This window comes from Protomyctophum bolini (genome assembly GCF_963924005.1).
Source record: "Protomyctophum bolini genome assembly, chromosome: 19".
NCBI lineage: Eukaryota > Metazoa > Chordata > Actinopteri > Myctophiformes > Myctophidae > Protomyctophum > Protomyctophum bolini.
This window is the reverse complement of record NC_137880.1, coordinates 34,302,948-34,316,647: the sequence shown is the minus strand read 5'-3', so window position 1 is coordinate 34,316,647 and position 13,700 is coordinate 34,302,948. Positions and strand designations below refer to the sequence as shown.

At 45.3% G+C, this 13,700-nt stretch overlaps 1 protein-coding gene across 1 annotated transcript in view; it reads left to right on the top strand.

Moving 5' to 3' along the window:
* The first annotated feature begins 701 nt into the window (after nucleotides 1-701).
* tnfrsf21 (tumor necrosis factor receptor superfamily, member 21) overlaps nucleotides 702-13,700 on the top strand; it is a 53,352-nt gene continuing 40,353 nt past the window's right edge. The window contains exons 1-2 of the mRNA XM_080790954.1: nucleotides 702-1,151; nucleotides 12,373-13,168. Coding sequence (XP_080647080.1) covers nucleotides 1,113-1,151; nucleotides 12,373-13,168 — 835 coding nt within the window. The 5' untranslated portion in view covers nucleotides 702-1,112. The remainder of the gene's footprint in view (nucleotides 1,152-12,372; nucleotides 13,169-13,700) is intronic.

Sequence of the window (13,700 nt, the reverse complement as noted above, 5' to 3'; positions counted from 1 at the left end):
ATTCCGGCGAGCCGCCCCGCGTCCAAAACGCTTGATAAATGACAGATTTACCGTGTGGGGGTCCCTCTAATGTACTGTGTTAGGACAATGATGTAAAACCGGCCATTCATTATCAATGGCATTTAATGTTTGTGTTAATGATGTAAAACTGACCATTCATTTCATAATCAATGGCATTTAATGTCTGTGTTAGGACTAGCCCAAATGTTTAGATTCTCGTAGAGGTTTTTTTCGATTCTGACGAATCTCTTTCAGAATCGAAAAAAACCTCTACGAGAATCTAAAAATTTGGGCTATGTTAGGACAATGATGTAAAACTGGCCATTCATTATCAATGGCATTTAATGTTTGTGTTAAGACAAAGTTTTACACGCACCCTCAAAGCTGGACATAGGAGGTAAGGGGCGCCCCTCAAAAAAAAGATTGAGATGAGAGAGAATCATACTGCTCTATGAATTAACTGCCCCTCAAACATGCAGGCGGGTCTGACTCTGGCGTACAGTGAAGTGAACCCCTTTTCTCCCCTCCAGCACACCGAGCACGGTGTGAGAGCTACAGTAAAAAGCAGCACATGTTGTTTAGTTTACCGGTATATATATAATACGGAAACGGGGACTCGTTGCGGGCTTTTCATTGGTGACGCGTGTCGGCAGTGCCCGCCCCGCCCGGCCCGGCCCTCGGCTGTGTAACGTGCTGCTGCTGCTGCTGCTGCGGCACAGAGAGCACTGAGAACAGCCAGCCTCCCTCCAGACACGGCGGCGTGTGTCAGTGTGTGTGTTCCTTATCCATCATCGCTATGGGAATTACAGCGTTCCTGACGAACCAAGCTCTCATCCCGTATTACTTGAAACCCGTCCACTTCGAGACACAGACTATAAAGACCTGAGGGGACGCCTGCGGATAGTTGTTGAGACTGTTTTTCTTGGTCATGGCAGCAGCAGTGCGCTGCAGCTGACTGTCCTGAGCTGATGCGACGCGAGGAGGATGAGATGAGACACCTTGTTGGGAGATGAAACGTCGCGGTTCTTCTGTTGCTAGTACCAACTTGGACGGGAAGACTTTTGTCTGATTTTAGCCAGTCGTCTTTTTTTTTTCATCGAGGAGGAAGAACCATGAGCGGCGGAATGGCTGTCATTTTTATGCCACTGGCGGTGAGCTCATTGATAACGCAATTTCATTTATTATTTTATTTCTTGGATGTTCAGGATTCCCTAGCACTAGCAGGGTTCTCGATTTAAAGGCGCAGTGCCTGTTTTTGTGCAGACCTTGCCCTGGTGCAGCATGCAGTAAACTTATTGCTAACCAGGTATAGAACTAAGAGTATGAGCCTTTTCATTATTTTGATTATTTCCCCTCATGTTCTTAAAATAACGTACATAACGTAAATACATACTATTAATCTATTGATAAAAAAGAGTGTGGAAGGATGGAGAAGGATGTGGAAGGCAGTGGAAGGATGGAGAACAAGAGCACTGCAATCTATTGTTTAATTTTAACTTTTGTTCATCTGGGAATGTCAGTTGACGCTATTGCTTTAACATTATATATCTATTGCAACATTTTAAACCATATATTTTTGACACGGAAGAATTTAGTTCACGGTTTGTCTAATGTCCAAATACCAAGGCTGCCTATTTCAAAAGTACAGTTAATATGTCAGTATTATATACCATAGTAGGAAATCACTGATTCTAATGGGCATATCATCACTTTGGATTGAAACTACAGGAGTAGTTTAGGCAAATGATAAGAAGTTAAGAACTGGTCCCTCCTCTGAGGCTCTGACAAGGCATCCCAAACAAAGACCTTTGTTTCATCACATACTGTTACTGTAGCAGAGATTGGCTGCAAATTGAGATGTGGATCCGCCTTGCCTGCCTGATGTTGACATTTTGTGAATAGAGGGAGGTCTCTCTCTATGTGGGGCTTTATGAATCATGATAAACATAGGAAGTAAGCTACAATGTATGTCGGCTAAATTAATGATCATATTCATGTGTGTGCGGGCCAGTATCAGTTTGTAGGCCTACTGTGAAACCTCCACAATGTTGAATTGGTGAGCGGTTTACTGGAAGTGTTCAGAACAAAACGTTTTTATTTATTTTGTTATTATTATTATTATTTTGAGGGGCGCTAGCCCATCCTATGTCAAGCTTTTAGTGTGTGTGTGTAAACACAAACTTTGTCCTAACACAAACCTATAGAGTTACTGCCTGGCTGGTGGCTGCCCAGGAAAATGTAGAAGTTTGATCGCTCACTATGATTTATCATAATATTTGTCAGTCCTTTCCCCTTTTATGCCCATATATGGATCGGATATATCCCTGATGTCATTAGTATGCCCTTATGCTGATATACCCATGCTACCCATATATGGAGATCTCTGAATCTGTCAGTGCTTGTCCCTTTATGCCCATAATATGGAGAGTCCCTTTTGTCCCCTGTGTTGATCTCTGTATCTTGATGCCATGACGACACATTGAGGTTAGACAGCACAGTCCGTATTTGGGCGTAGCTGCATTGGGAACTCCAGATGGAGTCACGGGGGCTGCCAGTGGCTCAGGGGTAGAGTGGCTGGAACGGCTGGATGGGAAAACCGCAAGGTTCCCAGTTCGATCCCGGGCTCCCCCGGAGTTATTGTCAAAGTATCCTTAACCCATTCTGAACGGGAACCCATTTTGGTGTTAGCATCATGTTATGCTTTAGCTATTGAAAAATAGCAGATCTACAAGCTCATAGCGCGCCACCGAGTGGCGCGCTACGAGCTTGTAGGTCTGCTATTTTTTTTAAATCGAAGAACGACTGAAATTTTTTAGAATCTGATCTCAGGTCAGAATGGGTTAATCAGACCAGTGTGTGTCCAGTGGAAACCTCGTATGAATCTGATCTCAGGTCAGAATGGGTTAAGCAAGACTCACTAGTCTGAACCCCTGATTGCTCCCGATGTGCAGGTTGGTACCGCCTTGCATGGTTTCCTGTTTCCTCCGCCATTAGTGTATGAATGTGTGTGTGAATGAATGGGTGAAATGTAATGCAGTCTATATTATGTAAAGCACTTTGGTTAAAAGTGCTATAGAAATGCACCATTTACGATGGTTTCACATCAGAGGTTCGTTCGGCAGTAACATGAGTGTGATGTCAGAGCAGGTCCATTCTCCCACCCACCCGCCGGCCTCCCTTAGGCCAATTTTAATATAGGATAATAATTGATTGGACATGCCATTCTAGGTGAAAATCTTAAAATAACGCTTCGTGTGGTTATTTAATCGATTCGTTGATGTATAAAAATGGTTCTGCATTTTTTGATGAATTGAAAAAGTCATCGATAGTTAGTTGCATCCCCTATCATAAATACAGCTGTTACTGACTGTACCAGGTCTTGGTTTCTTCCTGGATTTCCTCAAGTTCTAATACCCTGTCCGAGGCACTGGCAGTCAGAACACTGCCACTTCAGCACAAATAATGTTCACTGGCCAGCGACGGAGCCTGGAGGCCATCTGGAACTGGATGTTGTTTTAGTGCACAATTATAGCATGACTGACCCGACCCTAAACAGGCCTGCACTCTATTAGCTGCATGGGCATAACCCAAAGTGGCATGAGGACTTTGCAGTGCAACAGGTGCTGTGTGTGTGTGTGTGTGTGTGTGTGTGTGTGTGTGTGTGTGTGTGTGTGTGTGTGTGTGTGTGTGTGTGTGTGTTACTGTGTTAGAAGTTATATTGTGCTGAGTCATCATGTCCTGCTGCCATGTACAAAAAAAGCTGTAATATAAAGCAGAACTGTATATGTTAAAACAGACCAAGACGTAACTGAATTCCCATTTCACTAAACCTCCACTTATACTCAGTCTCTGAGCCTACCAGGTGTGCATGAGACTTTGTTGCCTAGTAAACCTCCACAACATTTGGGTGCTTGGAGATAGAACCAGAATCATGCATATACGAACTTGCACGGCTCCTCAAACTGACCATATTAAATCATATATGTGAGGGTGAGCATGGGGCATCTGGATTGACTGCCCATGTCTGTGGACTCGAGGCAGACAACAATGGCATGCAAGATGGCATCCAACATGCATAGACGACTGGCTATTTTGGGATGTTGTTACGAAATGTAAAAACACACATTAATTTTGCCAAAAGATCCCCTTTCTGTTGTTGATATTAGGTTACTGGCAGTGGCTGGTACTTTGAGGTGTTCACTTGCCCTTGTGTATGTGTGTGTGTGTGTGTGTGTGTGTGTGTGTGTGTGTGTGTGTGTGTGTGTGTGTGTGTTAGCCCATGGGCTAACACACACACACAACTATATGTTGGAGGTGTTACGTTAACACGCACAGATGCACACACAGTTGACCCTTGCAGTCAAATCATGCAGTCATTTATGGCACACCTGTCGCATCGTCTCGCATGCAAAGAAGCTCATTGTTAGAGATTGTTGCAGATAAAAGAGATGTTCAACACGGTCAGACCGACGTGTCACACTGAGAGCTGAAACCAAAAACCACAATTTGAATAATCTCTGCTGCTCTTCTTGTGTTTGTCGTCCCCTACCAACAAATTGGACCCTGATTGGTGTGTCACTGTGTCTTTGTGTCTGATCAGAACAGGGTGTTCTGATCAGTCAGCCAGGGAACTTGGGATGTCAGGGGCTTCAAACAGCATTTTGCTGTGTTTGTGTGCTTGTGTGTGTGTGTGTGTGTGTGTGTGTGTGTGTGTGTGTGTGTGTGTGTGTGTGTGTGTGTGTGTGTGTGTGTGTGTGTGTGTGTGTGTGTGTGTGTGTGTGTGTGTGTGCACGTCCACCACGTGCACATCTGAATGTGTTGGGTACTGGACTGAGTGAGTGTGTGTTGGTGTGCATGATGTCAGGACAGGAAGCAGCTCTGCAGTGGTGCAGTGCCTTGCCACCACGCTGTCGGCACACTGGTAATCAGGTTCTGCCTGGCTGGCTGCCGACTCCACCCTTATAGGGCAAAGCAGTGTGGGTGTGGTTTTCTGGTTCCACTGTAAAATCGGCCATTCATTTTTCTCCCATAGAGATTTTGAACAAAAATATTTATATCAATTATTTTAAGCCTATAGTATAGAATCAAGCCATCCAGGATCCCATGGTGAATCATGACCATAAAACCTTTGATTCTGTGAACAAATATAATTTAATATTTAATATGATATATACTACTACATTTAATAAACATCCTTAGTCATTTAAAAGTATATATTCAAATAATGTCTTCCTTGTGTATTTTTGGTTTCTTCAGACAAAAGGCCCAATCGAAATAAACCACTTTAGTGGTTTATTTCTAAAATCATCCCCTCCCCTAACCCCTCCGCCATTATCATACAACACAGCTGTGGGCGTGGCTTCAGTTCAGGTGGGTCGTGTTAATGTGAAAACCAGGCATGTGTAATAAATTGGTGGGCGTGGTCACATGAAAACATAATTTGAACACTTTCTGTACACAAAATACAGTATATTTTAGAATGGAAAAAAAAAACCCACGGCGCTCCATCTTTAATATTAGCATAATATTGTTCTGAAACATAACTGTCATTTTGGTACTTGGCCAAGTAAAGCAGCTGCAGGTCTATAGAAATGTGCCTTTGTTACATTGGGGCAATACAGGCTTAGTAAAAGATATTACACACAGATAACAGGACATTATGCGCCGGTACTATAATGTACGGTATAGGAAAATGCCAGGCTATAGTGATAGTGGTGCTGCTAGACCAAGACGTCACTTTCTCAACATTGCAGTTTATACGATGTAGCATTCGATCACAATGAAACAATGAAAAGTTGACAAATGATCCGCTCCACTGAGCCAGAACAAGCATCAGGTGAAATGTCTCATTATGTAATTATCTTGTTCAATACAGTTTCTGCCTGGTTGGCTGGCTGGCTGTGGTCTCTCTGTCTCTGTCTCTGTCTCTGTCTCTGTCTCTGTCTCTGTCTCTGTCTCTGTCTCTGTCTCTGTCTCTGTCTCTGTCTCTGTCTGTCTGTCAACAGTCAGTCAGTCAGTCATGCAGCAGAGCGACGCAGAGAGGAATAGAGACATGGCTGGCATAATAAGAGGAATGAGTCTGGCTGGCCCTGGAACTGAAAGTGATTCATTTGCTTTTGCTTAGCCACTAGTACCACTGCAGTGGTGGGGGGCTGTGTGTGTGTGTGTGTGTGTGTGTGTGTGTGTGTGTGTGTGTGTGTGTGTGTGTGTGTGTGTGTGTGTGTGTGTGTGTGTGTGTGTGTGTGTGTGTGTGTGTGTGTGTGTGTGTGTGTGTGTGTGTGTGTGTGTGTGTGTGTGTGTGTGTGTGTGTGTGTGTGTGTGTGTGTGTGTGTGTGTGTGTGTGTGTGTGTGTGTGTGTGTGTGTGTGTGTGTGTGTGTGTGTGTGTGTGTGTGTGTGTGTGTGTGTGTGTGTGTGTGTGTGTGTGTGTGTGTGTGTGTGTGTGTGTGTGTGTGTGTGTGTGTGTGTGTGTGTGTGTGTGTGTGTGTGTGTGTGTGTGTGTGTGTGTGTGTGTGTGTGTGTGTGTGTGTGCGTGCGTGCGTGCGTGCGTGCGTGCGTGCGTGCGTGCGTGCGTGTGTGTGTGTGTGTGTGTGTGTGCGCGCGCGTGCGTGCATGTGTGTGGCAACAGCAGCAGTTGTCTCCTGACAGAATGCCAACACTGCACTACTTGTGTCTCCTCTCTTTGCTTAGTTGCTATATATCTTTGTCTTTTCCAGACAGGAAGTGTGATGACACTTGACTGGTTGTTGTTCTCGGCCAGTGTGGCTGCAAGGAACTGGCTGTTCCTGAACGTCATGCGCTATACGCATGCACACACACACGCACGCACGCCATAATAATGGGTACAATGGGTCTAATGGGTATTGCATAACTGGAGTTGCATGTGTTCCCAATGGGCATTCGTGACGTCTAGTGAGTCTATACAATAGCATAATAAGTTACTTAGGGAAACGAATAAAATGCAAATACGGCATAACCAGAGAGGTATATGTATTATTTATTGCATAATATTGGTTTCATTGGACGAGAAAGGATGTCTAAAACAGTTGTGTGTGTGGGGTGCGGGGACACCGTGTACCCCACAGAGCCTTATCACAAGGCTGCACTGTTCTGCACTCGCTGAACGAACGCTGCTTTTTAACTTATCTGTCACTGTACAGCCCAGCCTGAGCCTCTCTGCATCAGACAACACGGACTGAATGCCAATGAGAAACGGAGAAAGTGTGTTAGGAGAACCAGAGCGATAGTCAAGTGTAATGTAAAAACCAACGGTTTTAATCAAACCAAAGTTTTTCAAATTGATTGGAATTGATTTCCAATTTTGTGACAAAATATAAATTCAGAAACACACAAACATCGGTAATTAGTGGGCTGGGACGCTCCAAAATCACCAGACGCAAAAATCCTGCATCGGTCGGGCTCTTAAAGTACTGTAAAGATGCAGTTGTCCTGACATGACTGTGTGTGTGCGCGCGCGTGTGTGTGTGTGTGTGTGTGTGTGTGTGTGTGTGTGTGTGTGTGTGTGTGTGTGTGTGTGTGTGTGTGTGTGTGTGTGTGTGTGTGTGTGTGTGTGTGTGTGTGTGTGTGTGTGTGTGCGCACACGTGTGGTGGGGGCCTGGGGTCAGCCAGGGGTCCAGCTGCTTGTCACCTGCTCTACCTCCTGAGCCACAGCCACCCAGACAGGAGACAAACAAAGAGCGACAGATAGAGTGACAATGAGAGGAGTGAGAGAGTGAGCCAGTGGAGGGGAGCAAATCAGGTGTGTGGATGAAGAAATGAGGTCATATAAAGTTAAGGAAAGTCTTTCACAACCTTTATGCTGTGTTTCAGAGTCAGTGTAGCAGAGCCTGATGGCCTCAAAAGTCTAACATCTCCTCTGAGCTATTGCCTTTGGCTTAGTGTTCGAATCCCGGCTCCTCCTGTCCACATGTCGTGGACAGGTGTCCTTGGGCAAGACACTGAACCCCACCCTTGCCTCCAGTGGTCGCCACCATTGGTGTGTGAATGTGGGAAGTGAGGACGCTGGCGTTGACTGTTCGTGTGTCCCACCTTTGTGCCCATATATGGAGCTGAGTGATTTGTTTGTGATTGATGCAACACACTCCATATTTGGACGTATAGCTGCTTTGGGGACTCCTTATATGGTTATGGCTGAGTCATGGTGAATTGTTATTGCAATTTATGATCTGCGTTCGCTTCCCGCGTTTGCGCGTCTTACTCGTTATTATTAGTGGTTAAGATGGAGACCCGGGTTCGATTCCCAGATGTTACAACATTTATTTTCTTTGGAAAAGTTTTATTGTACCCCCCCCCCCCCAAATGGATTAATTTCATTTGTAGATGAATGTATTTTAAGTCAATTCCTAGCATGGTGCTGATGTGTTTTGGTGTTTAAGAATGGAGTCAAGGATTAATTAAAGTTATTTTGCAGCAAATTAGCCATAGAAGCATTATGTCTTCTAGACTCTAGAGTATGCTATGTTTCCATAATATAGTGTGGAAAAAGGAGTGTACGTCGTTTTCCCATGAGTGATATAAAATCACATACTGGTACATCAGTCATCTAAAGTTGCCTTAGTGGAATAGAAGGAACATATACGACAGTTCAGCTCAAGTTCAGCCCATGTGTGCAGATTGAATTTCCATAACCTTTTTAAAGTTGCATTTCCTTCTTTCATTAATACACTCATTATTATTTTGTGGATGTTTTGATTTAGAATCCATTATTGTAGTTAGTCATCACTGACGTAGAAGCAGATTCATGCAGGGGTAGCCTATTCACAGAATAAGCTAAATCTAACAATATAATTACGCAATTATGTGTGTGTGTGTGTGTGTGTGTGTGTGTGTGTGTGTGTGTTTGTTTCTGTATGTCCTAGAAGCCCTCACTTGCACAGTTCATCTACATTTTGCACACAGACATCGACCATCATGTTATGCAGGGCACCACAAAGCCCTTTTTTAACAAACTGAATGGTGTTTATTTGCTTTTCCCACAGTTACACCCTTACTGCGCATGTGTGGTTGCGTTATATGTGTGGTTGCGTTACATGTGTGGTTGCGTTACACCATAATAATTCGTTGCCTATCGACTTTTTTTATGTTAATAGCCAGATGGATACGGTCCCATGTTACCGCAGTGGCGGCAGCCATGTTTGCTTAGGTCTGGTCCTATAGCGTCATAGACGCTGTTCTATGACGTCGTCGAGTTACTTGAAACGGCGCTGATTGGCCGTAGTAGCCGCGGTACCAGACTTTCAACCGAGGCCAACGGCGCCATAGACAGACTCACCAGACCCTGAATCTCAAGTACACATTTTTTTTTATAATGGGTGTGGCTGTAGCAGTTCAGGGGCTGGAGCCAGGCTATACAACAACGTTGTTGGGCAAAGAATAAAACTGGGCTTTAAGTGGTACCGTTAGTCGGACTAATCGGTTCAGCAAAAAAATATATTAGATTTATTCTTGCATTATTCATTGATATATATATATATATATATATATACACACACACACACACACTCTCCTCGACTATTCAACTAATCGAAAAAGTGATCGCTATAGAAGAGATGGAATAATCGCTAAAAAGATAATGGATACTAGCAGTGGCAGGACTATAGCGGGTTCATCCATTATGCGGTAACACACAGCAGGTTCCCTGTTAGTGGCAGCGTGAGCATGCATCCCCTCCGCTCATTGGTTCCTCATGCTGAATGGTCTCATTGACTCAGTAATGAGCATGGTGTCGAGGAGTCCGTACTCTGTCATGCCCCCGGGAAACAAATTGGAAAGAGTTGAACGGGCGGGATTGTCCCCCATTAAGCACTTCCCACAAACCCTCGGCTATAGAATGAACCGCTTACTGTAAGCCCTACTACTGTATATACTTTGTCGTAGGACAGATAATGTAAAAAAAAAAGAAAAAAAAAAGACATCTTTGATTTGTTTTGAAAATCTGCCCAAAATTGAGACGCCTGAGTTAACGTGGATAACGGTACAACTGTACTCAGTGTGTGTGTGTGTGTGTGTGTGTGTGTGTGTGTGTGTGTGACTGTGTGTGTGCGTGCATCCCAGATCAGAAAGGATTCACATTCACATGCAGCGTCAGCAGAATTCTCCCCTCAGTGCACCACTTCAGAACCACCAAATCCTGTTTGTTCTGTCTGTCAACAGCCCCCCCCCCCCGCCCCCTCCCCATCCAACCGCCCCCTCCCCATCCACCCCTGGCCTTGTGTTTATGGGTCTGGTGGGAAAGCTCCTAATCTGCATTCACATTCAGCATGTGGATGCACAGTTCTCACATACAGACACATGCATGTGGACCACACACACACCCAGACCCCCACCCACCCACACATGCACGGACGCACACACGCATGCACGCACGCGCATCATGTCTCTTTCCTGTTTTTCTTTTTTCTTTTCTTTCCTCTGTTGTTTTTTTTCTGTCTTTCTCTTCATCTCCCCATCTTATCTCCTTTCCAGAGTCCAAACGATGCCAGATCCGATTCCGTGTCCGATGCCAGTCCTGATTTTTTTAGAGAGTGCTGGGGCCACAGATTACACATGTTTTGACTGATTTGTCAAGAAGTGCAAACGTTTCTGATCTCAGATTTGTATTTCTATTTCAGAACATTTAACTTCTAAGCAAACAACAAGTACATATAAAATACACATGAAGTGAACTTTGTTTTATTTTACCACTTATTTTACAAAACTAAAATGTACAAACTCACAACTTGGCATCGAGTTGTGATGCATTATATGAGCTCAGGGTTGTACTGTTTTTAAAACCTTTTGATTGATTGATTGATTGATTGATTGATGTATGAGGTGTGAATGATGTCATGTACAGTGTAAAAACTTTTGAGAATGTTCACCTATGAGGTCAAAAGGTCAAAATAGGGATGCCAGGTTGAAAGTGGTTACAAATCGAGGCACACAATTGCAGATCTTCAAAAAAGTCAAATAATGTCCGATACATCAACCTGAATGTACTCCCTTCACCAAGAGACAGCAATTTCTATTTAGTTTAGTCTTTTGGATAACATTTTATTTAGTTTTAATCTCACAAATGTCACAAAATGATTATTAGTGTTGGTCTAGTTTTAGATTTTAGTCCATTAAATCTATACAGTTGAGTTTGTCGACAAAATAATATTTTGGCCGGCCTTGATGGCATTTGTAATGCCTGATTGTATACTTTGTTGCATGCTGAAAATGGCCGATCTACACGCGTTGTGAGTTTGTACGTAGATCTGACATTTTCAGAGCGCAACCAAAATTGGCACGCTTATTTAACCCATTCTGAACGGGAACCCATTTTGGTGTTGGCATCATGTCATGCTTTAGCTATTGAAAAATAGCAGATCTACAAGCTCATAGCGCGCCACCGAGTGGCGCGCTACGAGCTTGTAGGTCTGCTATTTTTGAAAAATTCGAAGAACGACTGACATTTTTAGAATCTGATCTCAGGTCAGAATGGGTTCATCAGACCAGCGTGTGTCCAGTGGAAACCTCGTATGAATCTGATCTCAGGTCAGAATGGGTTAAACACACTTTCATGTGATGGAGGTGGAGGCCAAAAATATGCTTTGTTTACTGGCGAAACCCAAGGATTTCACAGAACACTGACTCGCTCAGTGACGTGCGCGCGTGGGGGGGGGAGGTGTTATATATATACCATCAGTCATATGAATTATTCCCTTATAAAACCGGTTGGTGGCCTCCCAGAGACCCAGACAAGAGAGAAGGGCATACAGGAAAAAGCCAGAATCAGTTGTTTCTCTGTCACTCTAATGGATTCTTCTTCCTAGCCGTCGCCTGGCAACGAAGAGCACTTCAAAGGTAGCTACAGTAATGTGCATTTGTCATTACAGTAGTCTTAGACGGTGGGCAGCCCTTACTGGTCAACCTACTTTCAAAGTGATAGGATGACTCATGGCGAGTATGTGAAATGACTACAGCCAAATGGATCCAGCTTTTTCTTGTAGCTTGTTGTAGTTGTGCTCGACTCTGCTTATGTATTATTATTATTGTCACTTCATATCAGCTCACCCAGTGACACTGATAAATATCAGTTTTATTAAGGTCTGGAGTTAAGCAAATTCATACTAGAAAATAATACCATTGTTTTAGACTTAACGCGTCTTCTTTCTCCCGCTCATTCTCTCTCTTCCTTTATGCTCTCATTCTCTCTCTTCCACTGTTTCTGCCTCTCTCATCTATGTTCTCCCATCCTCTCTCTCTCTCTCTCTCTCTCTCTCTCTCTCTCTCTCTCTCTCTCTCTCTCTCTCTCTCTCTCTCTCTCTCTCTCTCTCTTCCACCGGTATCTCTCTCTCATCTTGTCTCTCTTTCTCCCTCTCTTACTGTAGCTGCTGTGCACGGTGATCACCGACAGCTGGGTTGTCAAGGCGCTGAGCATCGGCAGCGCGGCCGACCAGCCGCTCCTCTCCCCGCGCCACTACCAGCACGAAGACGCCGACACGGGCACTCCGCTGGTCTGTGACAAGTGCCCGGCGGGCACCTATGTGTCCTGCCACTGCTCCACGACCGCTGTGCGGGAGTGCAGTCCTTGTCCTCAGGGCTCCTTCACTCGGGGGGAGAACGGCGTGCAGCACTGCCACCGCTGCAGGCTCCCGTGCCCCGCGGGCTTCGTGGAGAAGGTGCCGTGCACGCCCACGCAGGACCGCGTCTGTGCCTGCCCGCCGGAGAGCTTCTTCGTGGCCGCTCCGGCCCAGAACGGCAGCGACGACGACGGCGGCGGCGGCGACGCTCAGTGCACGCCGCACTCGCTGTGTCCGCCCGGCGCCGGCGTCAAGCGGCGCGGGAGCGCCACGGAGGACGTGCGCTGCAAGCCCTGCGCCAAGGGGACGTACTCGGACATGGCATCTAGAACGCTGAGGTGCCGGGCGCACACAGACTGCCAGGGGTTGGCGGTGCTGCTCGCACCAGGCACTCGGGAGACCGACAATACCTGCGGTCCACTTTCTGCGCGCCCTTCTTCTTCGTCGTCCTCTTCCTCTCCCAACAGTACCCCGCCAGGCCCCATGCGGCCTGCCTCTGCCTTTGTACAGGAACCCCTGTCGTCTGCGTCGACAGGGGTCTCATCATCACTCTCATCATCATCATCATCATCATCATCATCGTTAGCAGCAGCAGCACATAAAGGTAAGACCACTCCCAACTTAACCCATTCTGACCTGAGATCAGATTCATACCAGGTTTCCACTGGACACACACTGGTCTGATTAACCCATTCTGACCTGAGATCAGATTCTAAAAATGTCAGTCGTTCTTCGATTTTTCAATAGCTAAAGCATAACATGATGCTAACACCAAAATGGGTGCCAGGTCAGAATGGGTTAAACACTGTTTCCTTTGAAATCTGCCTCCCATCCTGCCAAAACATTAAATGACTGGTAATCTCACGTCTCCAGACCTCTGTCTCGTCAGGCGTACAAGATGAGACAGAGGTCTGGCTCTCTATGCGTTGTTTTTAAATTGTTGTTTTTAAATTACATTTTTGATTCAGGTGGTTTCTGCCCTACAGCAGAGATATATTCTTTTCATATATTAAACCAGCCCAGGTTAGAGGTTCCGCCCTGAGATTGGGAGGTCAGGGTTCAATCGCGTCGGGTCATGCCAAAGGCTAGGGGAAACAACAAGGGTTCGACTGGGGTCCCTGTATTCTTTGAGCCGA